This window comes from Poecile atricapillus, chromosome 2 (assembly GCF_030490865.1).
Source record: "Poecile atricapillus isolate bPoeAtr1 chromosome 2, bPoeAtr1.hap1, whole genome shotgun sequence".
NCBI lineage: Eukaryota > Metazoa > Chordata > Aves > Passeriformes > Paridae > Poecile > Poecile atricapillus.
In genome coordinates, this window is record NC_081250.1 from 145819893 (window position 1) to 145843846 (window position 23954).

General features: G+C 40.8%; 1 protein-coding gene across 1 annotated transcript in view; it reads left to right on the top strand.

The window, feature by feature from the left end:
- TG (thyroglobulin) overlaps positions 1 to 23954 on the top strand; it is a 146078-nt gene that overhangs the window by 12796 nt on the left and 109328 nt on the right. The window contains exons 9-21 of the mRNA XM_058833014.1: positions 1911 to 2969; positions 4581 to 5168; positions 6321 to 6563; positions 6901 to 7038; positions 7584 to 7661; positions 8077 to 8189; positions 9063 to 9174; positions 9875 to 10075; positions 13501 to 13710; positions 15964 to 16118; positions 16613 to 16769; positions 18950 to 19174; positions 23463 to 23612. Coding sequence (XP_058688997.1) covers positions 1911 to 2969; positions 4581 to 5168; positions 6321 to 6563; positions 6901 to 7038; positions 7584 to 7661; positions 8077 to 8189; positions 9063 to 9174; positions 9875 to 10075; positions 13501 to 13710; positions 15964 to 16118; positions 16613 to 16769; positions 18950 to 19174; positions 23463 to 23612 — 3429 coding nt within the window. The remainder of the gene's footprint in view (positions 1 to 1910; positions 2970 to 4580; positions 5169 to 6320; positions 6564 to 6900; positions 7039 to 7583; positions 7662 to 8076; positions 8190 to 9062; positions 9175 to 9874; positions 10076 to 13500; positions 13711 to 15963; positions 16119 to 16612; positions 16770 to 18949; positions 19175 to 23462; positions 23613 to 23954) is intronic.

The window sequence follows — 23954 nt, forward strand, 5'->3', positions numbered from 1 at the left end:
TCACGCCAGCAGTGCCTTTGGTGTTTATTCTTTCTTCCTCTGTTTTGATTCGATTCAACAGTGGGTAGGAGGGGAGAGTGTTTATGACCCCTGATCCTACATTTGTTTCATATTACTCTTCTTGTGGAATTGTGGCTTACACTAACTTATTGGCCCTCTGAGGAATGTTCTTTATCCCTCTAACCAAGAGCCAACATTGAAAACAGAAGGGGCCCATCCTACAGAACGTTCTTTTACAAAAAAACTTCTGGGAAGGGACCCTGAGCTCCTGTCAGGAACTGCAGAGCATGACAAGGGTGCAAAAGCAGGAGTGAAAAAGACATCAGTCACAGAACATCAGATTACTTGCTTATCTTTTTAGCAGCTTTTTAGGTTTCCAGCTTTTATCCTTTTTTTTTTTTTTAACAGGATTTATGACTGCTTTATCATATTGCTAGGTTGTGGAATAAATGGAGATGGAGTGGGGAGCCCAAGGGAGCTGGTGCTGGAGCAGACTAAAGCTGCTTATCCATCTTGTCCCCTACAGGGACAGCAGTGGTGCTGAGTGAGAAAGAGTGAGAAACATGGAAAATGCACATAACTTCCAAATATCCTCCTGCAGGTGGGAGATGCCCCAAACAGGAGTCTGAGTCCAGATCATTGTGTTCAGCTCTCTCTTATGGAGTTATCTCCCAGGGATTTGTCTAATTGCCCTCTAACCTTTGATCCTTCCTAGCACTCTGGCAATAAATTTCATGATCATGATTATGTGCTCTACATCTGGACTGTGAGAAATACTGAATAATAATTGTCTATTGTGATCATGTGGAGAATCCTGCTTTTTTAAAAACCTTTTCCATATTTTTTTGTCCAGGCTGAATGTTCTCTTGTACCGGAAAAGCTGTTCCATCCTCAAAATATTTTTCCCCCCCTTCTCTATAGTTCTGCTACTTTTTCCTCCCTTCTCTTTTTCAAGGACAGGTGTGGCATGTGAGTTAAGCTGCTGTGTGCATTCCAGAGATGCAGTCAGTGCCATAACTATCCTGTCTGTCTGATTCTTGGTGTCTTTATATTTAGTAAGTCTTTCCTGTCTTCTGAGCCCTAAGCTCACTGATGTGTTGCATCCTAACTGGAAGCTGTTGCTGCCTGTGTATCAGTGTACAGATGGGGTTGGATGCAGCTACACCTGTGACACAGGTTAGCCCAGGATATGGGTGCCCAGGGCCACTGTTGGTACTCTCAATATGCTGACATTTGACTATTTTTGTTGAAATTTTGTATTTTTTCCCTCAGAGCTCATTCATGAATGCCATCTGGTCCTTAGCACTCTATTACTGCTAATTTTAACAATCCATTTTCAGACCTCTTGCAACAAACACCTCACTATGAAACTGAAGATCTAGTTAGGAGACTTTCATAAATTCCTCATTAATGGGCATTGTTTAAAATAACTTTCTGTTCTTCCACAATTTATTTCTCCTTCCTATGTTCCCATATTTCACCTGGATCATTGAAGGTTTTTACTAGCATCAGGCATTCTACTAGAGAGATAAAATACTTGGAAAAGACATTTTTCATTCTTTCAGCCATGGGAACAGGGATGAGAATTTACATTGGGAAGCAACAGAACCAGTAAAAGACCACAGAACAGAGAACTCAACAGTGGGGAAGGAATGTTTCCTTTCATTTTGGGTCTTGACTGAAGGATTTTATTTGTAGAGCATATATTTCAACTATATTTCAACTATATATAAATATATATATAATATAACTATATTTCAACTTCCTTAACAACGTACATGGTGCATAGTTGAGAAGCAGGTTAATCTATAGTATTGTTTTTGCCCCAGCTGCTTGAAAGAGAGCGATAGAATCACAAGTCCTGGAGGTTCTAACACATAATTTTTTTTCTTTTTTAAATCTGTCTCTAGGTGAGGAGCAATCGTGCATCTCCGAGCGGCGCCGGGCCTTGTCGAGGCTCCTTTATGGCCCTGCTGGGTACTTCAGCCAGTCCAGTTTGTTCTCCACACCAGATAAGCAGTCAGACAAAATTGATGGCTTTTCAAGAGCCTGCCCTCCCTCTTTCAAGGAGCTGTTTCTGGACTCTGGATTGTCATCCCCACTTGCACGAAGCCCATTTGCCAGCCAGACTCCTGAGCTAGAAACCACCCTGAGTGAAGCCATCACAGGGATGTTCCCATCGAGGGAACTGGCTCAGGTGGCACTGCAATTTACTGCCAATCCAAAGCGTTTCCAAGAAAACCTCTTTGGAGGAAGGTTCTTGAAGAATTTGATCCAGTTTAACTTCACAGGGGTACTTGGCACTAGTGGGAAGTACAGCATTGGCCAGTTTTTCCCACAGGTGGATGTGATGGGTAATGGCCAAGGCCCTCTGGCATCAGCTGAGGCATTTTCACTGGAGGTATCAAAGGGAAGCTCCATTTTGAGTAAACCTCTTGTGGGCAGCTTTGGCCGCACAGTAACTCTGCAGGATAATCAGAATCTGATGAAATTCCTTTCTTCTGTCCTGGAGCTACCAGAGTTCTTTACTTTTCTTCAACAAGTAATTTCTGTCCCCAAAAGCGTAGCTGAAGATTTAGGTGAAGTGGTGAAACTGGCTCTGGGATCCAAAGGCTGTGGTGAGGAGCCAAAGGACCTGTTTGTTCCAACATGCACCAAGGAGGGCAGGTATGAGGAAGTTCAGTGCTATGCAGGAGAGTGCTGGTGTTTGGACACTTTGGGTAAGGAGGTTCCAGGCTCAAGAATTCAGGGCAAACGCCCAAGGTGTCCCACTGAGTGTGAGAAGCAAAGGAGAAACCTGAAAAACTTGAAGCAAAGCCTGCCTGCAGGATCAGATCTCTTTATTCCCTCTTGTACTGAGGATGGAGACTTTCTGCCACTCCAGTGTTATGGGACAAATTGCTTCTGCGTCGATTTGAATGGCAAGACTATTCCAGGAATAAGGGGGAAAGCTGGAAAGCCGATGCAATGTAAGTCTTAGGGACTGGAAATTTAAAGATGCTGTCTTTTGTATTGGGATTTCATGGTTCTTTCTTCATATCTGATTACATCTGGAAATAAATGGATGATGTATGCAAATGTCTTCTAACAGGAAAGCAAGCCAGCTTTACAGTGGCAGGGGGATAGTCAGAAATACAGTGTGTGTCAGCCTTGATATCCCAAGTCCTAAAGGTGGTCAGGGTGTAGGGTGGGCACACTCAAACAGAGGAGCCTGAGATCTTGCCTGGTTACTGAACATGTCATTGGCATGTCTCTACCAGAGTGTGCAGCTGGAGTGTGTGACATCCATGATGCCCAGGAGACCTGGAGCATCCCTGGAGCTGAATGTGACCCCTGCCTAGTGAAAAAGCTCTTTTACTTCCAGACCAAGTCACCTGGGCATGGTCACTGGCTCATCTTTTCATAAGAAACAAAGATTTTCAGTGCCTTAAACTGTGGACTTGATTTAGTCTTTTTAGCTCAAGAATATATCCTCGAATTGGTAAGATATCACAGGACTCCAAACACAGGAGGGTGATTGATTGGTTGGTACACAGGTTTCTCATAAGTCACAAAGTCAGTCCAAAATGGTGAGTTGCAAATGACTTTTGACATCAGTTTGATAGAGTATGAATTGCCTCTCCTTGCCCTTTTCTTTATGGAATATGAAGGAAGAAAGAAGCACATAGGCAGTTAATATTTGTCTTTCAAGTTTCTGTGAACTGAAAATGACTCACCAACAGTGAGAGCAGACCAAGAGGAGAGCCTGCTTCTCATTTTGGGAGAAACAGCAGTGTCCAGCAGTTGAGAGTGGTGCATAGTGAGGGAGCTCCTCTGAATAGCAGTTTGCAGAAGTAGTAGGGAGTTTGTTGTAATGATCTGAATTGACAGGGGATTGATATCCAACAACCTATTTTCAGTGCAATCCAAAATAAAAAGGTTCAGAATTCTCTGGTGCTCAAAAGAAGATGAGCCCCCTTGGTTGGTTGGGTTTGTAGAACTGCTTGATGGCAAAGTGAAATTTGGCTCTGGAGATGGCAGAAAAGGCTTCCAAACCAAACTCACTCCAGCATTTTGAGGGATGTTATTTTTATATTCAGTAGCAATGTTCTGTAGAGTGTAGGAAGAGAGGACACACAGTCTTAACATTCTGGTACAGTCCAAGAAGAAATAAAATGAGTATTATCCCACTATTCAGATGGTTGCTTTTGCAGTGATTGGCTGAACAACAAATAACAGCCTGATTACCAAGTATATCTGAAAATACCTGATTGATGTAAACAGATTCAGGAAGGCATTTAGTGGCACCTGGCCCCCCAGTAAGAACTACAAGTACCCAATGTACTCACAAATTTTTAAAAAAACATATCTATATTCATCTTGGAGGGCTCACATCCCTTTGGAAATCTTGCCCCGGTTCGGAGGGGCAAGTGTGGGACTTTAATACCGTTAAGTGATATTATACTTTAGTAACAGGCCAGGAATGTTGTTATTATTGGGCTGAGTGACCAAGTTTATTAGTGGTGTTTATTGTGCTAGAGGACAGCGGTATTGTATGTCTTTGGTGTGTTCAGAAGATGTGCATGTTTTTCTTTCCCCAGGCCCAAGTGCTTGCCAGGTAACAGCTGCTCAGGAGTTTCTGCGGGCTGTGAAGCTCCTGTTGTCAGATCCAGGTGCTGAGCCTCAGCTGCCCAGCCTTTACCTGCCCCAGTGTGATGCTGCAGGTGGCTGGAGGCAGGTGCAGTGCAGCGGCCCCCCTGAGCAAGCCTTCGAGTGGTACGAAAGGTGGATCACAGAGAACAACGAGGGCAAGCCCCTGCCTGTTCCTGATCTATTGAACATCATAGCTGGGTATAAAGAGGCATCCTCTGGAGACTTTTCAGCTTTTGTTAAAGCTTTGTATGAAGCTGGGCACCAGAACGTCTTCCCCACATTCTCCATGTATTCCTCCTTCACGGATCTCCCTCCTCAAGTGCTGGCAGGAAACCTGACCAGTGCATCTGAGAACATTTTGCTGGACCCATATATGTTCTGGCAGCTTCTGACTGAGCAGCTGAGCTACTACCCAGGACCCTATACTGATTTCAGTGCTCCATTAGGCCACTTGGAACTTCGTGATTGTTGGTGTGTTGACAGCAAAGGAGGAGAGCTGGAAGGAACAAAGGCAGGAGTGAACCAGGTTCCAGCATGTAAGTAACAATTTCTGGCACATAATTAGGAGTGTTTCCTGGTCTTTTATGTTATGCCCCAAGGGAGGGAGGTCCCTTCAGTTGCTGTGAAGTAGCAGACAATCATTTGTGAGAAAGATCATCTGCACTGCCATTATTGCTGGATGTCAGAAGTAGGATAACTCATTTCCAGTAAATAAGTGGTGGCTGAGTTTTAGGAATAAGGAAAAATGAAGTTCCATATCAAGTTTGTGTAGATTTTATAATTTGGAGTTTGCACATATAATGGTTTTGCAGAAGGTACTTAGCCAGGTGGTAAAGGATATTAGAAAGTTGTATGGAAAAATCAGGATTACACTGTAATGTAAATGACTTTCAAGGATGCCTTAAAATGAAGCAAGAGGGATTTTCTTTACTGTTTTTAGTATGTGGTCAAGGGTAACAGATATTCCCCAGAAGTCACTAGGAGGAGAGTGAGGCCACCACTGAAGTTCAGTAAGCTCTCTGTCTACACACCTCCTGCAAGGTGCTGGGCCCTCTTTGGGGTTACTCCAGCAGATTACCTATATTATAAATGTCATCACTGAAATTGTTCCCATCACATAGTATTTTTCCAGCTGTGAAGAAGAGACAGCACAATGAACTGGCAGAGATTCTAGTTGTGTGGGCAAGTGAGGAATAAAGGGGATGAAGTAGACTAACAGAGTTATTTTGGAGGAGCAGCTTTTGTGGAGCTGGTTCAGTGCTATGAACTGCCCTTTCTGGGTCAGTAGAGGTATGGAGGGGACAGGCTGCCACTCCAGACCCAAAGGATATACCTTCATTCTCCTTTCTGACTCTCACTTCTGATTATCCACCTTTTTTTGTGGCAGCAACTGAGGGAATGTTCTGTAGAGATGCATTGATTCAGATTGTAACCAGTAAGTAATTTAAAACATGGAGTCTTTGGCCCAGGACATGGAGAACGTTTGTGTGACTTGTGGCACTCTTAGACTCTTGTTAAAGAGCTAAGCACTGACAAGTCTCCTTTGCTTCATTATGCAATTCTACACTGATTTCAGAGGGAAACAGACAATGCTAATTAAAAGACCAGTTAGTTTTCACATGCAAATATTTGCCTGATTTAGATGAAAGCTGTTAATATACTCTCCATATATATTCTTTTTTATACAGGCCCTGGTATATGTGAAGGTGTGAAGCAAGAGGCCATGAAATTTGTGGAGGATGCAGAGCAGCTCATCCTGGCCTCAAATGGGTCCCAGTTTGCCTTTGGAGAGAGCTTCTTGCTGGCAAAGGGGATACAGCTGATGGACAGTGAGCTCCTGCGCTCTGCAGGGCCCTATGGGCTGGAGACAGGCATCCCCCAAGAGCTGCTGCTGGGCAGTGACTCTGCTCTCCAGCTGGCTGCTTGGTCAGGTGGGTGGAAGGGAGAGGAGGGCTGAATTAAATGGAGTCATGCCCAGAATCTGTGCAAGAGCACTTGGTGTCAAATGTGACTTTGCTGAAAAGCAGGTGCCACTCATGTAATTAATCAGGGTCATTAAGCTGCCACTCCAAGAACTGATTTCAGTTGTCTCATATATATGACACAATGCAAATGTGAAATCTGGGCATTAACCAGCCTTTATGTACTTAAGTTTATTTATTAATTTGTCTTCTGATGTACAGGGAATATCCAGATTTTTGCAAATATGTGCATTTAATGTTATCCTGTGTTGGGCACTAGAAGCTTTCTTTTACTTCTCTTTTATAGTCCTGCAGTTCTACTGGCAGAGTCACTTTACATCAAAACGTTCTGCTGGGGAAGCAGCACAACTGGGATTTCTCCCTTACATCCCTCAGTGTGATGGCCTGGGAAACTGGGAGCCAACTCAGTGCTATCAGAGCACAGGTGAGCAATTCCTTACAAGACACTCTGGGCTATCTAAACAAAACAAAACCCCCCCAAAATCCAAACAAAACCTGAAGAATTCTAAATAAAAGGTAGAAATCCAGTAGTAGTCAGACTGGAGGAAGGTGATGTGGTCTACAAGATGTGTGTAAATTGGCTGGACTCAGGTGGCAGCTCATTGGGACTCAAAAATCAGTAGATATTCAGTTGCTTGCTGATAACTGTGTTCTTTGGGAGTTGGTACCAGGGGCTGGTATTGCTTAATGCTTTCACCCATGACCATGATGATGGTGGAACACACCCTCAGCAAGTTTGTGGATGATGCCAAATTTCTGGGAGTAGGTGACAGGGCTGCAGTGGGGGAGTCTCACCAGAGCTGCTGCATTTCCATTTGCACCACTGCTCTCAGGTGTGGTCTGCTTACCCCTGGATAGCAGAGTTACCTGTGACTTGGATTTACTGACCCCTTTCTGTGGAGCTGCTGAGGGTGAAAATCTTCCTAGTATGCAACATCTAAAATAAAGCTGCTTTTCTTCCCTGGCCAGGTCATTGCTGGTGTGTGGATGAGAGAGGTCGTTATGTGATGGATTCCTTGGTCTCACGCTCAGCAGAACTTCCCAAATGTCAGTTGGGTTTCCTTCCTAAATATTTGTCTTTACCAGTTCTTGCAAATTTTAATATCTATTGGAAATTCTAATATGATATGCATGAAGTAAGGCTTGCTTCTAACCATTGCAAGAAAAGCAAAAATATATTCTTATTTTGCTAATTAATTTAATTTCACTGATGTGTGATTTTGGCTTGCATGATTTGAGAGTGGACCCTCTACTGAGGGGGACTGGACCAGTTATCCAACCAGGAATCTCCAGAGGTCCCTTCCAATCCCAGCTGTGATTTTATCAAGCACCTATCAAGAATTCCCTGCCTGAGACTGTAGCAGTGCCTAATGCAGAAGTGTGAGGGAGCTAGTGATGTGACTCTTTCTCTTGCTTAGGTCTGAAACTTGATTTCATTTAAAAAATGTTTTCTCTCTGACAGGCCAGACTTCATGTCAGCAATCTCGAGCCAATGCCCTAATTTCCAGCTGGAGACAGAGCAGTGCAAAGCTGGACACCTCTACAGCTGATCTGTTCATCCCCAACTGCCTTGAGGTGATTTGACATGGCTGAGGGAGGAGGCAGTTTTACCATGCCATGGTCACGTACACTTTCTGTCCAGGCTCCTTAAGTGCACTTCTATTAACCTGAAAGAAAGGACAAAACTAACAGCTGGTGTTGCCCTGCAGAAGGCAGAATTTAAATAGTTTTGAGATGGAGAGTGGGAATAGGAAGCTCTGTGCTTGCCCACGCCTCCCTCCCACAGGCTGGCTCTGCCTGGTGCTCTTGCAGAGTGGTGATTAAAAGGCACATCTTAATTGAATGACATTTGGGGGGCTCTTCCTTCCTAAGCTGTGAGAGAATGTCAGTGTGAGAGGGAGCTGGTTGCAGATGTCCCAGAGAAACAGGGTCGGTGATGCTCTCAAAATGTGGCAGTGAGCAGGATAGAGACAGGCAAGGAATTATGTCATGTAATAGAATCATTACCATATAAATAATCATATTTTATAATATAAATCACGTAATCCTTTAGGTTGGAAAACACTGCAAAGATCAAGTCCAACTGTTACCCCAGCATTGCTAAGTCCACCACTGAATTTAAGCACCAGATCTACACATTTTTTGAACACATTTCAAACTAGGATTTTATCAGAGCTTTATCTCAGTGGACCTAGTCTACATCCTTCTTAATGTTTTGACTCAGTGATCTTAGAGGTCTTTTCCAACATAAATGATTCTTGATTCTCTCAGGGACTGGTCTATCTATTAAATTAGTTATGCTGTATTTTGTGTTTCTTTTCAATATGTTTTAATAATGCACAGGTGTAAATATAATAAAACATTTTAACCAACCCTTGGGGTATGGATTTTGGTGTGTCTGTACTAAAATACATTGCTCTGCAATGATAGGTCCTTGATTCTTTGTAGACAGGAGAATACACTGTGCTGCAGAGATCTGACACAGATATTTGGTGTGTGGATCCTGTGTCAGGAGAAATATTCCAGCGTGGCAGCAGAGGCTTGGATGGCAATCCTGAGTGTGAGTAATGCTTTGCCCCCTGCCTGTGACGCTTCATGATTTTCCTTTCATAATGCTGCCTGTGAAACATGGGAGGCTCCTAGTTTAATTCCTCAGTGATAGGGTACAAACTCAGCAACACTGAAAGGGTATCTGAAAATAATTACCCTTTACTTTCAGAACAGCAGAAATAAAACAGTCTAGACAAACTTATGAGTGTGTTTCTATGCATTTTTTAATCTTTGATTTCTTACCACCATTTAAACTAATTAAAAATGTAAATGATCATATCACTTCTTTTAAAATTACCTTGATCAAAAATATTTACTAAAAGCTAAATTTTTACTAACTTGAATTTTTTTTTGCCTCCTAAATATCAGTCTCTAAATGATACACCATCACATTTGTAACAACAACAACAACAAAAAAGATATAAATGAAAAATAAATAACAGCATTTTTTCAACTATTTTTCTAAAGGAGTATCACTTGTATTTTAATCTTTAGAAAAAAATGTGGGTTTTTTTCTAGTAAAAGTAATTTCTAAATTCTACAATTCTGAATTCTAGAAGAAGCTCATTTCTATAATGAAGCAAACAATTTGTTTTTGTGGTCACTCTTCTTCCTACCAAGAAAACAGGCTGGAAACACTGCTGGTAAAGTCTTTAGGTCAATTTGTTGCCTTCTATTGTGTGTGTTGCAAGGAATCTGTCTCTTTGCAGGTCCCAGTGTCTGTACCATGCTGAAGTCCAGAGCAGTCTCACGAGCAGCTGCCGGAGGCTTCGTGCCCCAGTGTGCAGGGGACGAGGGGGGTTTCTCCCCTGTGCAGTGCAGCCAGGAGCAGGAGAGCTGCTGGTGCGTCTTTGGCAATGGAGAGGAGGTGCCAGGGACACGAGTGAACGGGGGAACACCGGAATGTGCAAGTGAGTCCTGCCTCAGGGCTTTTACTCCTGAGCAAATCCAGGCCTGAGATTTAACCCAGGTCCTAAATTTTTCCACTCCCTAGTCGAATTTAATCTTATTTCTTCAGACCTTTAGAGGTGTTTGCTCAAGCAACATGCTTATCTTTGTGTTGTAGCAGATTTCAGACCTGCCTGGGCATGCTGTCCAGTTTTCTTCAGGTGTTTTGTGAGCAGAAAAAAGGAGAATAGATCCTTGATTTTTCCCAATTCATAAAATTGGTGGAATCAAACCATTTTAGCTATGAAACCCAGCTATAAGGCCAAGCTTGCTGCAAACTTGAACCTGCTCCAGTCTGAGCTGGCTCTGGGATTAAAACCCATTCAGCTGACTAAAATAAAATTTGAAAAATGTATGCTTCTGCCATTCTGGCTCTTGGCTTGTGACCAGAATTGTGAAAAACATGTGCCAAAACATTGCATATTCACAGAGTATTTCCTGAATGACCAGAGCTGTGAAGCACTGGAATTCACTCATGGTTTCCAGTGAGATATCCAAATAGGAGACATTTGGATAAATTTAATTTGCAATGTCCTTTATGCATTTTCCCATCACTGAAGTGAAGCAAAATTAATTAAACTTTCTACAAGGCTTTGTTCCAAAATGTAATGATTAGTGGAAAGTAGAGATGTAAAAAGAAAAACTTCAACAGTTGTCTGCAGGACACTGCTGTTTTCATAGGTTTTTTTTTTTTTCTGACTTTTTTTTGATTGTTTGTTTTGGGGGAGAAGAGTTGGAAAAATGTTGGGGAAATGAGACCACATAATTTGCTTCAGTTTCCTTTTGTGATTCTGCTGTACAAAGATCAACACAGGCTTGTGCTCACTGACCAAATAGAAGATGGGACACTTGAGGACATGGGTTAGTGGTGGAGCTGATAGTGCTGGGCTCAATGATCTCACAGGTCATTTCAAACTTAATGATTCTACAATTCTCTTGTAAAACACCTGAATGTGTCAACCCAATTGCCTGCAAGGTTTTTATCAACTAGATAGCTGCTCAGCCAACTTGGGAATTTCTTTGGGCTCTCTTGTATCAGTAGAGAGTTCTGAGGGTGGATTTTAGGAGGCCAGAAGGAGACCCCATGGCTGTGTCTGCCCCGTGCTTGTGGTGTGGTGTGTAGATGCCAACTGAGCTCTGAGGAGATGAGCTCCAAAGCAGGGTGGTGTAGTCCCCTGAACCTAGCCATCCAAGGCAGGTCTTTAGCTCTTCAGAGAAGCAGAGCTGCCCACAAATGCTGCCATCCTGTACTTTACCTAGAGAAAATAGTGACTAATAGTGGTTAATGACCTTTCTTTTTTAAAATCCTGAGCTGAGAAGAACTGCCTTGAAAGTGTAGTGGGAACCTGGTTTTACTGAGAGCTATTTGTTATGTTCTGCATAAAGATTGAAATAATCTTTATTTGTTTCCCTGGATTTTGAAAGAGCAATGGAAGTTTTCATGATATACAACTTAGTTACTTTGTAAAAATAAAGAATCAAAAGTTAATTTTCTTCTCAGTCTACCCAGCCTCATGCCTCTAGTCCTGCAAATTACTAATAATTGTTCAGGAAAAAGGACTACTATACTGCTACCTTGGAGATCTTGTCTATCAGCAAAATAAGCTGTTGTGGTGGGAAAATATGATAAATATCTCCTCCAGCATCAGAACAGACAGCTGTAAACAGAAAGTAATAACTCAGAGTGCCCAGTACATGCCAGGAGGTTTTCATTAGTTTAATCACTTCCATCAGAGGTAGAACCCAACTTTTTCTAGCTGACATGTGCTGGAGAAATGATGCCAAGTACCCTAGCAGTCCTCACACGCTTCTCCCCTCCTCATGCCCACATCCCATAACTCTGAGTAGAGACAGAGGAGAGACAGGTTTCCAGAAAAGGTCCTGGAGATGTTAATTTCCTTGTGAAAAATCTATGGAAACACCTATGAAAGAAGTTTAATGGCCAGGATAAGTATTACAATCTCTTTTACAGAGCTATATTCTGGTGCTAAAACCTTGGGAGATGTATCAGAGATTTGTTAAGCACAAGTGCCAGGTTTCCACCTTTACTGAGAGAGTCTGGCTACAGAGTCAATGAGTGAAGAGAAGGAATGTAGTGGCCCCATTTATTGAGTTATTGCAAAAAAGTTGCTGTAAAGGAGACTTGGATAAAAATATGCATTTGGCAATTCAGAGAGGCAGATATGAAAGGTTTTTTGTTGGCATTGAAATGCTCAGAGTTGGAAAACAAAGATGTTCTGCACACACTGGATCCCAGATTCATCCTGCAATGTTTTAGTACTTTAACTGAAAGTTTAATACAAGGTTTTTAATACTTTAAATTAAGTGGCTGCTTAGTTATGGTATTAATCTTCATATCTCCATCAGAAGGGGAGAGGGAGGGTGCTCAGACCTGAACCACCATCAATGTTTTCCTCCCTTCAATAACTGGGAAGTTTAGGACAGATCTGAGCATTGTAGTTTGGAAAATGATCTATATATATACACCAAGCAAGTGAATTGCATGATATGATAACATCTTCTTCTTTGTAATTATTTATAAGTGAGGAAGTTGGTTTTTTTGTTCCTATGTTTCATAGCTCTGGAACTCGTAAATATTTAAATATTGCTGGATATATTTAATAATTTAGTTGGGATTTGGCTAATATTGAGTGAAGCATTTGGCTTGTACTGATAAGTAAAAATTAATTATCACTGTAATTAATCTGCTATAATAGTCTGTTACAGTGGGCTAGCAGGGTTTGAATGACTGTATTCATACAGAGTGAATTGGTAGGGAAAATTGTGCTCCATCCAACTCTAAAGCTGTATGCTACTGTTTACTACTGTTTATTTATATATATATATATATAATGTATATATATTATATATATATATACTATATATATATAATATATATATAAAATATATTTTTATATAATGTATATTCTGCCCTACTGGTCACTAGAAGCATCATGGTGCTGCTGAAGACATCACAGTCACGAGTTCCTGATCTCAAACCTTTCAAACTTCAGTCTAAAGGGAACTGAGATGAGGTTTGTTTGGCCCTGCCTGTTTCCACTAGATAGCTTCTGTAAAGGTTTGTTCTGCTGTTGGTTAGAAATCTCCTTCTCATTTCCTGCTTAAATTTATTCATGACTGTTCAAAATGTATCTGTTCCTAGAAACCACGCACGTCCCTTTCTGGACCTGATGCATTGCCCATCACTTTCCATCAGCTTCAGTAAACTGAACCAAGCTGACCTCAAACCAGATCAAAGTTGATGAGTGGGAAAGGCTCAGGGTGCTGTCTAGGTTTGAATCTGTAGATATGAGGGGTTTATGGACTTTGTCCTAGAAGCCAACATAGGATGTCCCTAACACGTATCCCCTTTCTCCCCTGCCTGCAGGTCCGCAGTGTGCTCTGCCATTTGGTGCCTCAGCAGTTGCCGATGGGGCTGTACTTTGTGAAAACGTCCCTGGGCAAGCTCCAAGCATCCAGCAGTGCCAGCTCATGTGTCGCCAGGGCTTCCACAGTGCCACTCCCAACACCTCATTCCAGTGTGACACGCGGCAGCGGCGCTGGGTCTCCGCTGCCCCTCTGCTCCAGGCCTGCCAGAGTATGTCTGATCTGACCTGATCTGACCTGATCTGATCTGATCTGACCTGATCTGATCTGGTCTGACCTGATCTGATCTGCTGGGGCTTGGGGAGGGCTCAGAGCAATGTAAACAGTGCAAAAATCATCTTCTATCACAGAACTACAGTGTGAATAACAGCCATAGTTATAGGGGAGCCGCTAAGTTGAGGTGCAGGAGATGTGTTCTGTCTTCTCCCATCTTCACCTCTGGCTCTTGGCTGGCCCCGGTGCCAGAACCTGTCCCTCTTGACTGTAATAATAGAGCTATAAATAGCTATTCAATCTATATGCAGATTTTTCTTGTTAGTTAAAAGATGCTGGCACCGTAAGTGATTCTGATGGAACTACTTAGTCCTGGAAGAACAGATGAGCACCAGATGTTTGAATTTGGCACAACTTGACTGTTTATTTGCATAATCAAGTCACTGTTACTTCTGCATCTTTTTTGCAGCAGTCTGTTCTTAAGGATTATTGTTGTATTTGTTGGCTGACTTCTGGTATTTTTCAAACCATTTTGCTTTCAAGAAAAAAATGGCACTTTAAATCTTGGAAGAATTTGATGTCCATTCAGAGCTCGTGCAAATGGATATTAATGTTGGTATTTTCAATTATTTTAAAAAATACATACATTCTGATCAAAATAGCAATTTGTAGCAGTGCTGAACTTTGAGAAATGCAGGTCCTCCTGCCAAGTTTGCAGCTACTTTTCATTTCCAGAATTGGTTACACCCATTAGTCAGTCTTCAGAATGGGTTAAACTCTTCTATTCCAAACTCTAATATTTTTAAACTTTCAATTTCAGACTGAAACTTTTGTCTGTTTGTGTTTGTGAGGTTTCTGTAGCATAGTATGAAATAACTTTCATGTTTGCCTGATGGCAGTGGAATTACTTTGTAGGGACAGAGGACAGTGTGTGGCAATCTGCTGTAAAGTTTACTGTAAGCCAAGGACTTCCCCCAGTAATTTGTGTTTGGAATAGAGCATGGTTTTAAGGAGAAATAAAAAATTCCCAACCCATTGGAAGGCAATTGAACAAACTTCACAATAATGGAGAATTCACCAAAACACTTCGTAATTTGTTCCAGTGGACAATCACTGTCACTCTCAAAGATCATATTTCCTGTTCTTTATGTATATATCTAGAGACTGTGGCTAAATCAGCTCTTTAAATACTCTCTGGGAAACCGAGCAGAGAGAGGGCTTTGTGCCTTGCAGGAAGAAGCAGCGGTTTGTGTCCTCTGGTCCTGGCTGCCATTCTCCTTGGGTGCTCTCCAGGCTTCCTCATGCTCATTTTTGGGGTGAGGGATGAGGAACTGTGCTCCAGCAGTGACATTTGTCTGTGATGCAGGGAGGGCCTGCAGAGGAGCTGAATGAGGGAGAGCTCTGCTGCTTGTCCAGCCTGCTGGGATAAGAGCCAGCTCCATTTGGAGGTAGAATGACAGCAAAACTGCTGAACCTGAGATAACAAACCTTCCATGAGGCTTGGGATCAGTGTTACTCCAAGGGAGACAAGAAATACGCATATTTTTTTCTTGCTAAAAGCTGATTAAATAGATTTTGATTTTCTGACTGATGAGCTCACAGATTTGTCATCAATTTGTGTGATTAGCTTCACTTGTGTTTGCTGCCAAAAGCTCAGACAGATCTTGAGGATGTCCATGGCAATGTCATTATTCTGCAAATTTATTCTCTCCTAAAACTTATTCCCAGTTAGTTTGACAAGCTGGGTTTCCAGAAACCCATTTATATTAGTATTAATTGCTTTCACCATTAAATTACTTTTTTAATAGAAGTGTTTTCATGATTGCATGTAAGAAAAGTGAAAATTGGCAGGTCCAAAATTCTTGTCTTTCTTTTCTAAGTATTGGCATAATATCAGCTTTCAGGTAACTTTCTGGAACTTCCTATTTGCTGAGGCTTATGAAAAATTATCAGTAATGATCCAGATTGTTCTTATCCATCTGTGACTTAGTGCTCCAGTGTAAAATATCTCTTCATTATTATCTAAGTATATAATTTGATTTTTTTCTCTAATGCAAAATATTTATATTTATCAAGCTTGTGTCTTGCTGCTTGTTATTTACTGACAACTCTACTGCCTTCATCTAAAAGGGGAAGATACTTTTGATGCAACATGAAATGCCAAATCAGTGTTGTCTTTTGTCAAAGTAACTCTGGAGGTCAGGCTCCTCATCAGTGAGGTTACTAAATGATATCTCTACTTCATTTTTAGAGCTCCAATTATTTCAGACAGTCCAAGCTCAAACACACTTTCAACTACGCCTGCCTCCTGAGAAGACATGCAGTTCTGACTACTCTGGATTACTCCAGGCATTCCAGATTTTTATTTTAGATGAATTGAAGGCTCGTGGTTTATGTCACCTCCCGGTAATTTAAATTCCTTATCTTCCATTGTTGGTGGATTTTGTTTGTTTGGTTTGGTTTTCTTTGGTTGGGCTCTGTGTTGCATCAAAAATTAAAGAAAGTGAAACACAGCATAGACCTTTGTCTGTTTGAGAAATGTGGAAGAATGGAATATGCCACAAAATCTGTCAGGATTGGCAGCGATCTCATATGGATGAGTGGGAAAATAAGAGGTTTAGTCTCACACCACATCATCAGATCAGTTTAGTTCCAGCCATAAAAGTCATATCACACTGGCCCAATATTTGTTAAAAATTAGTTTCAATGGGAGAGAATATTTTGACTATGCTTACAGTGAGCATATGACTTACTAAAATTCTCTTTTCTTGCTTCTGGTTGTACAGCCCCTTTTGACCGTGGTACTTTGAGTATAGTACAGTGCAAATGATTAGGGCAAGGCAAGAACAAGGAAGTCCTCAGGTTGACTAATTGTGATTTCATTTAATTCTGAATTCAAGATAAATGCATTTGGAAAAACTGGCTCAGTTTCCATGTGTGATGATTCCACTGTCTATGTTGAATGCCTGAGCGTGGATCGCCTGGGAGTGAACATCACCTGGAGGACTCAGCTGGAAAACATCCCAACAGCTTCTCTCCCTGACCTACATGATATTGGTAATTTTTCTTTCTCTGATGTTTCTGTGGCTTAAACCTGATTTTCTTTTAATCATTTTGTTTCCATCTTTATAACACTAGCATTGTGTTTTTGAGCTTTTAGTGTTGATATATTTCCCTTCTCAGGCTGTGGCCACACAGGGGAAAGAAGCTATAATTAAATGTTTCTTTCAGATAGGACTGCCTCTCCCAGCTGCTGTAACTAGGATTGAAAATTACTTTATTGGGCATGATCTGAACTTTATTGGGCATGAACATGTCCCAGATGTTAATTTCCATTAGACAGGTCCTCAGTGGTGGAAAAGTGATTTTATTCATTGTATTCAGAGAAACACAATTCACACATTGTCAAAAACTTAACTGATTTCTTCCAATGTATTTTTTGACATTTTTTTTTCCCTTTTCCCTTTTTTTCCTATTAGTTGCATTATCTTTGACACTAAAGAATGATCCTTACTTTTGACATCCTAGAGCAACTATACAGAGACTGCTGACTGGCAGATGTTTACTATGGTTTCCACAAGAGTTAGGGATGGTGTAAGGAACTTCTTCTAAAGCAGTCAGTATTTTCCTTCAAAATAAAAGATATTAAGAATATATCCCAAGTTCAAATGCCCTCTGTAAGCATATGAAGAATAGTGGCCTGTATCAAAAATTGTGTGGCCAGCAGGACCAGGGCTGTGACTGTCCCCCATACTCAGCACTGGTGAATGCTGAATCTCAAATCCTGTGTTCATTTTCAGACCCCTCACTTCAAAAATGACACTGAGGTTCTAGAAGGTGTCCAGAGATGGGCAATGGAGCTGGGGAAGGGTCTGGAGCCCAAGTCTGATGCAGAGCAGTTGAGGGAGCTGGGGCTGTTTAGCCTGGAGAAAAGGGGAGATTGTTTTGCTCTCTACAGCTGCCTGAAGGGAGGTGGGGATCATTCCCTTCTCCCAGGTCTCAAGTGACAGAACAAGAGGAAATGGGCTCAGGGTGTCCCAGGAGAGGTTCAGATTAGATATTAGAAATGTTTTCATAGAGAGAATGTTCAGGCATAAGAATAAACTGGCCAGGCAAGTGGTGGAGCCATGGGCAATGTTCAGGGGGAATCTGGATGTGTCACTTGAGGATCTCATGTAGGGGTGATTATGCTGCTGCTGGGTTGGTGGTTGGACTAGATTATCTTGCAGGTTTCTCCCAACCTTGGTGATTCTGTGTGACTTTTCTCCAGTTTTACTGCTTTGGAATGGTGTTCCCAGCACTAAAAAGAAACTGCTCTGCCTGCATGTGTCCTTCTAACTTTGGGGCTTGGAGATATGTGTCCTACAGCAATTCTGCTTGGTCAGAACTGAATTCAAAGTTTTTCAGGACACAGATGGCAGCTGCAGTGGTCCTGTAGTTCCTGGCAATAGAATTTGATATTGTTTATATCCATTCAGTTGTTCCATATTCTAAGGGGAGCACAAACAGAATGAAAGAATGGTTTGGTTTGGAAAGGACCTTTAAAGGTCACCTAGTCCAACACCCCTGCCATGGGCAGTGACATCTTCAACTCAGCTGGGTTCCTCAGAGTCACTTCCAATTTGACCTTGAACATGTTCAGGGGAGGGGCACCTACTGCCTCTCTGGGCAACTTGGTAAAGTGTTTCACCACCATTACTGTAAAAAACTTCCTCCTTATATCTAATCTGAATTATATCTAATCTGAATTATATTTTATCTAATATTCAAGAAGTTTGAAGAAAGTGAATCAAAGTAGAAATGTAGTTTTATATTCAATTTTTCTTTTGAAAGTGTTCCTCTTGGAAGGCATTGCCTTTTTGACCCTCCCCACACTATAAATTCCCTGCAGAACAAAAGTAACTTTATGTGGGAATGATTGGATGGTTTCAGAGCAGAACCTGCTCTCTTTGTATAATGTAAATTGTCCCATTATGTTCCACCTTCCATTACCTGCTAAGGCAGCTTTGGGGCCTTCTGTTTGAGGTGTCTTTGGGTGCATTTAAACAGGGTGAGTAAAGTAAGGCTATAATTTTATAGACGCTGTACAGATTCATTATGGTCTGCTGTTCATTAACATGCTTGTATTTCTGCATCTGCCTCTGTTTTTAACTCCATCAGTTTCTGTGTGCTTATCCATTCCTGTATTATGGAAATGTCTTTCATGCTATTTTGTTGGTTTTTTTCCCCCTCTTTAGAAAATGCAATTGTTGGGAAAAATCTCATTGGAGCATTTATAAATGAGATTAAGGATGGTGTTTTTCTGCTGCATTTGGATTCCAAGCAGTTCCTAGCAGATTCTGTCATTGATTTTCCCCGGGATGAAGAGTTTGATCTGTCTCCCCGTGTGCAGCTTGGATGTAGAAGCGGGTTTCGAAGAATTTCATCGCCTGGGAAAGCAGGCCCTAATTCACAAGGATGTGGTATGTCTCATTTCTAGCTTTCCATTCTTAGATGTTGTCAGGAGTCAGTATAAAGCTGAAATTAGACAGTCATCAGTGACCTTGTGTGTAAGGTTCATATTTGAAAGGTGTGAGGCACTGATGTGAATAGGAGAGATGGGAATTAGTGCTTTGTTTACTATTCAGTACTTGTGAACCAATGATTTGGAAATAGGCATCACGGCACTGGCGTTGAATAGAAAGTTTTTTAAACATTTTGGAGATTTTTGTTAGCATTTTAGATCTGTCTGGTAATAGAAGGTCTTTCTGTAATGCATGTGGTCATTAATAAGAAGATTTCACAAAGATAACGTAGCCAGAGCTTCAGATAATGATGGATTACCTGGAATAGAAACCTAGATGCAGAAATACCAAAAGTCCTGACATTGTGAATTCCTGGGCCATGTCCAGCCTGCTCAGATGGAAGATTTTTTGGTGCTGGCCAACACCCAGACCTAACTGCACTTCTGCTCTCTTTTCTTCTTCTTTCCTTCTGTTTAGTCTGCTTCCCTGGAACAGGCTCCCTTTCTGTCAGCATCCTGCTTAGGGCTGCCAAACCTGCCTTTTCCAGAGCTCCTTGTGGCTGTGCCAAGCTGTCCTTGGTACCAGGTCACGCTGCCAAAGTGCCTTTGCCTTAAGAGCCCCACTCCTGTTTCTGTCAACACCAGCCTTCCTTCAGATCCCGGTGGTTCTTGTTGGCCCAGTTGTCCTCAATGAGTCCATGTCTCATTTATGGAGTTTGGGAGGTATTCATTATATCTTGCCTTTTTTTTATCCAGGGAATAAAGGAGAGATACTTGTAGGTATGAGGTAACAGAAGCAGGTGTTAGATAAGTTTTCCAGTGTTGGGAACATTTTCAGATCGTCACTGTTATGAAGCAAATTTCATCACTTCACTGTTATGAACCAAATCAGAATATATGAAAAAAAACTTGTCTCCCTACTTAGTGTGGTATTTCTCTCTAAGTTCAGAGAGTTTCCTAATGCCTGGGTAAGGTACTCAAGTGATGAACCACTTTTGAACTGCTGCAGTTTCCAGCCTGGATCTATAAGGGTAAATTGGCTGCAGGTTCAGTTCATCTCCAGTCTGAAACACTTCAGATCTGGGTTATTTAAACATATGCAGAAAAAAAAAAAATAATTCCTGCTGAGTCCAGAGTCCATAACAACTTGCAGCTACTTAACAAGATGTAGTGTTGTGTTACTTAAAGGTATCATTATTTTTTAAGTAGAATCCATCCCTTAGAGCAGAACTTACAAAGAACTGGATCTTTCTGCTGAGTACTGCCTCAAGGCATAAAGGCCTCTAGGAAGCAGTGAATTAACTTGCCTTGTGAGTGAATTCATACATATTTGAACCAGCTAGCTGTGGAAAATGTCACTCAGTAAAACAGACATCACAGATACGTGGAAAGGAGACAGTTTCTGCTGCAGCTTTGACAGAGATTTCATACTATAAGCTGTCATAGGTACCTGCTCCTAGACACTGGGTTGTGTTGCAGGACTGCTTATTTTATTCTGATCAGAAAACTTAGGAATTCAGGTTATGGTTCTTCTAATATGTCTGGATATATCCTACTCATTCATCCTGTCTAGGTCTGTTTCCCCACTAATAATAGGGACAATTAGTAAGGAGCATCACCTGTGATTACAGATGACAAAGTTATTTGATGGTGGCAGAGATTCTTTATTCTCTTCTCTTTCCTCTTCTGCCTTGTTCTTGAAATACAAATTGTGTTTTCAGATCATGATCTTTTTTTTATTGTTTTGGTTTTATTTCACTGTCAATGTCATTGCTTTTCCTTCAGGAAGCATGGTCAGCTCAGTAACAACAGGTTTCTGATGTTGTCAGTACTTAATATATTCACCTATGAAATGCAACCTTATACAAGCCTCTTCATCTCTTGTATTTTCCTTACAGTCTTCTGTTTATTTAGGTTTGCATCTATTGTTGTGTTGTTTCATGCTTTCCTGCCTGTAAAATGGGTAACATTTATCATATGTTAGTTTTTCTTATACAACATTTTTTCTTAGTCTCAGCCTTACACTGAGTTATGTTATGTCATATCATTCGTACAATTTCTTAAGAGTTGGGGGTAACAATATTATTTTAGCTAAATTTTAATAGTAGAAGAAGCACTTTCTTTTGCTAAGGTGTGAGTTAAAACTAAGAGAGTTAGAAACTGTCCAGGAGGACTTTAGGAACATAACCTTCCTCCCCCATTATTTCAGGAGAAAAGCTAAAGGCTGTTTGTAAATTAGCTATGTCTTACTATATTATGCTGGTTCTTTTTATTTAAAATGCTTGACAATTCTGTCAGAGTTTCTTAAACACAACATAACCCAAATGAATGATTTTTTTCTGTTGTTGTTTCTATATTATTTTAATTTATCTTTTCCTCTTTTAGGGTTACACAGTTTGGTCCCACTGGTAATACATAGCTCTGAGATTTTGGTTGAAAGTTTTTCTCTAGTTTCTCATGTTGTTAAAATGTATTCATGATAATGCTTGAAAGAAGTACAATAAAATGATTTGTCTCACCTGTAGGGTCAAACTGAACCTACATGTGATGGTGTCAGCGTGGCCTCTAGCTGAAGTGATAGGTCCCTCCAAGAGTTATAGAGTCTAGAAAATGTGATTCTGCATCAACATTTCTTACTGTTCTTTGTGTTCTTTTGTCAAGTCAATCCAACATATGAGATGAAAGGCAATTTTCACTCAAAATGTGATAGGAGCCAGGGATGTTTCTTTCACACTGTGACTAAAACTACAAAAAGCCAGGAGAATGCTTTCAAAACCTTGTTTCTTTTTAAACTTTAATTGCTTAATTATCCTCTTCATTGCATTTTGTCTTCAATTTAGGCATGCATTTCTCATTTCACTTCAATTTCTGCTGTTCAATGAGTATTATGCTTTTTGCATGTGTTGGAAACTGTCTTTGAAACATATCAGACACTCTTGTATATTAGATGATGGGTTTTTGAAAGTAGAATTCTCACTGATCCAGGACTTTTTGCATTCTGTAATTGATTTTAGGTATGTGTTTTACCCAGAGTAATTGCCTTGATGTGCACTAAGAGGAAAATTTCAGTCTTACAGTTGTATCCTCCCAGACCTTCCCACTGGACTATTTACAGCAGATGAAGGAAGATCTGATAATTTTCCTACTAGCTGTCTTTTTAGTCTATTATAATTTAGGTGGTCCCATGAGCTAAATTCATTTGCATTCTGGTGTGTTGGCCAGAAAGTAATTCATCATATGGGTTGTAGTGAGAATGGCCAATATTCCATTACTCTTTCTCTCTTGTGGAAGCTTAAACTTCTGTCACGATGCAGGGCAAGAACAGAAATAAAGATTTGCACCTTGTCAAAGTCCCAAAATATACATTTGATAGTGTTTTGAAGGAAATCTACATCTGGGAAGCAGCTGTGAAATAACAAGCAGGGGTATTGTCCTGCAAATATGTCTGTGACTCTTCTGCTTTAATGTTCATTTGAATGCTCTGGAGGGAAAGACAGTATTCCATGATATCCCAGAAGAAAGAATTTTCTCTGTAATATGCAACAGGTCAGCTGGAAATATTGCTCCTGATTCTTTAGAAAATTATATATACAGACTAAGAACATCACTAAGAACACCTTTTTGTTTTGTGTTTCGGTTGTCATGTGCATAAGCAGTGATTTTAATCCAGCCATTACTGTTTAGTTTGGAAGTGCTTTACTAAAATTTCTTTACCAGGAATTCTGAATAAAAGTTTTACCATATGGTGGATTTCTGTATGATGGTTTTGGAGTTTCTGCTCCTCAGAGCCTTCCTGTTTGTTTTTGTAGCCTTAGAAGTTACTCTTTTTGTAGCTTGTCTTCCTTAGTTTTCTTTCACAACTCATCCACCTGCATTATCTTATTACAAATGGATCTGATAGTTGGAAATCAGGCCTGGACCTGGCATTTCCAAATTGCTTCATGTGCTCTGATTCAAGAACAGATTTTGGGTGATATGAGAAAACATATCACAGCCTGTATTCCTGTCATTGATGAGTTTCATGGTCACTTAAGGAGTGCTTACTTTGTTATACCACGTAAAAATACTTATATTAAGAGCTTGAAGCCTATGGCAAATCTATCAGCATTTTAAAAAAATATATGTATATATACACTGTGTGTGTGTGTGTGTGTATATATTTATAGATATATACCCACACATATGTGTGCAAATGCCAGAACTGGTTGAATTCCAGATGAGTAATAAGGTGATTGTTCTCTTTGCAGTTGTTTGTCCTCCGGGCAGTTATTTCCAGGACGATGAATGCATTCCCTGCCCTCTTGGCTACTATCAGTATCAGACAGGACATTCCTCCTGTATCAAGTGTCCTGTGGGCAAAACTACCAACTCCTATGGGGCAATCAGTTCTGATCACTGTAAGTTGAACTCATTTTTCCCATAACCTTTATTTTCTGGCTTCAAATATCTAATGATTTTTTTTTTTATTCATCTCTAAGTTGTTTTTTAAAAAATTAAATCCTCCCTCTGGGGGTTTTTGGATGGATATGCTCCCTTCTGCATACATTTAAAAGCATTTTACAAAGTACAAACTGTCTGGTGTTCTGACCAAAAATGCATGAGAAACAAGTGGTCAGTTTCATCCAGGATGTTGTGGTTCCTCTAGACGTGTTCATTGTCCTCAGGAATGATGTCTGGCTGCTCAGTATCAGTAACAATCTTGTTATGAAACTCATTTATTGTTACTCTCATGAACACTA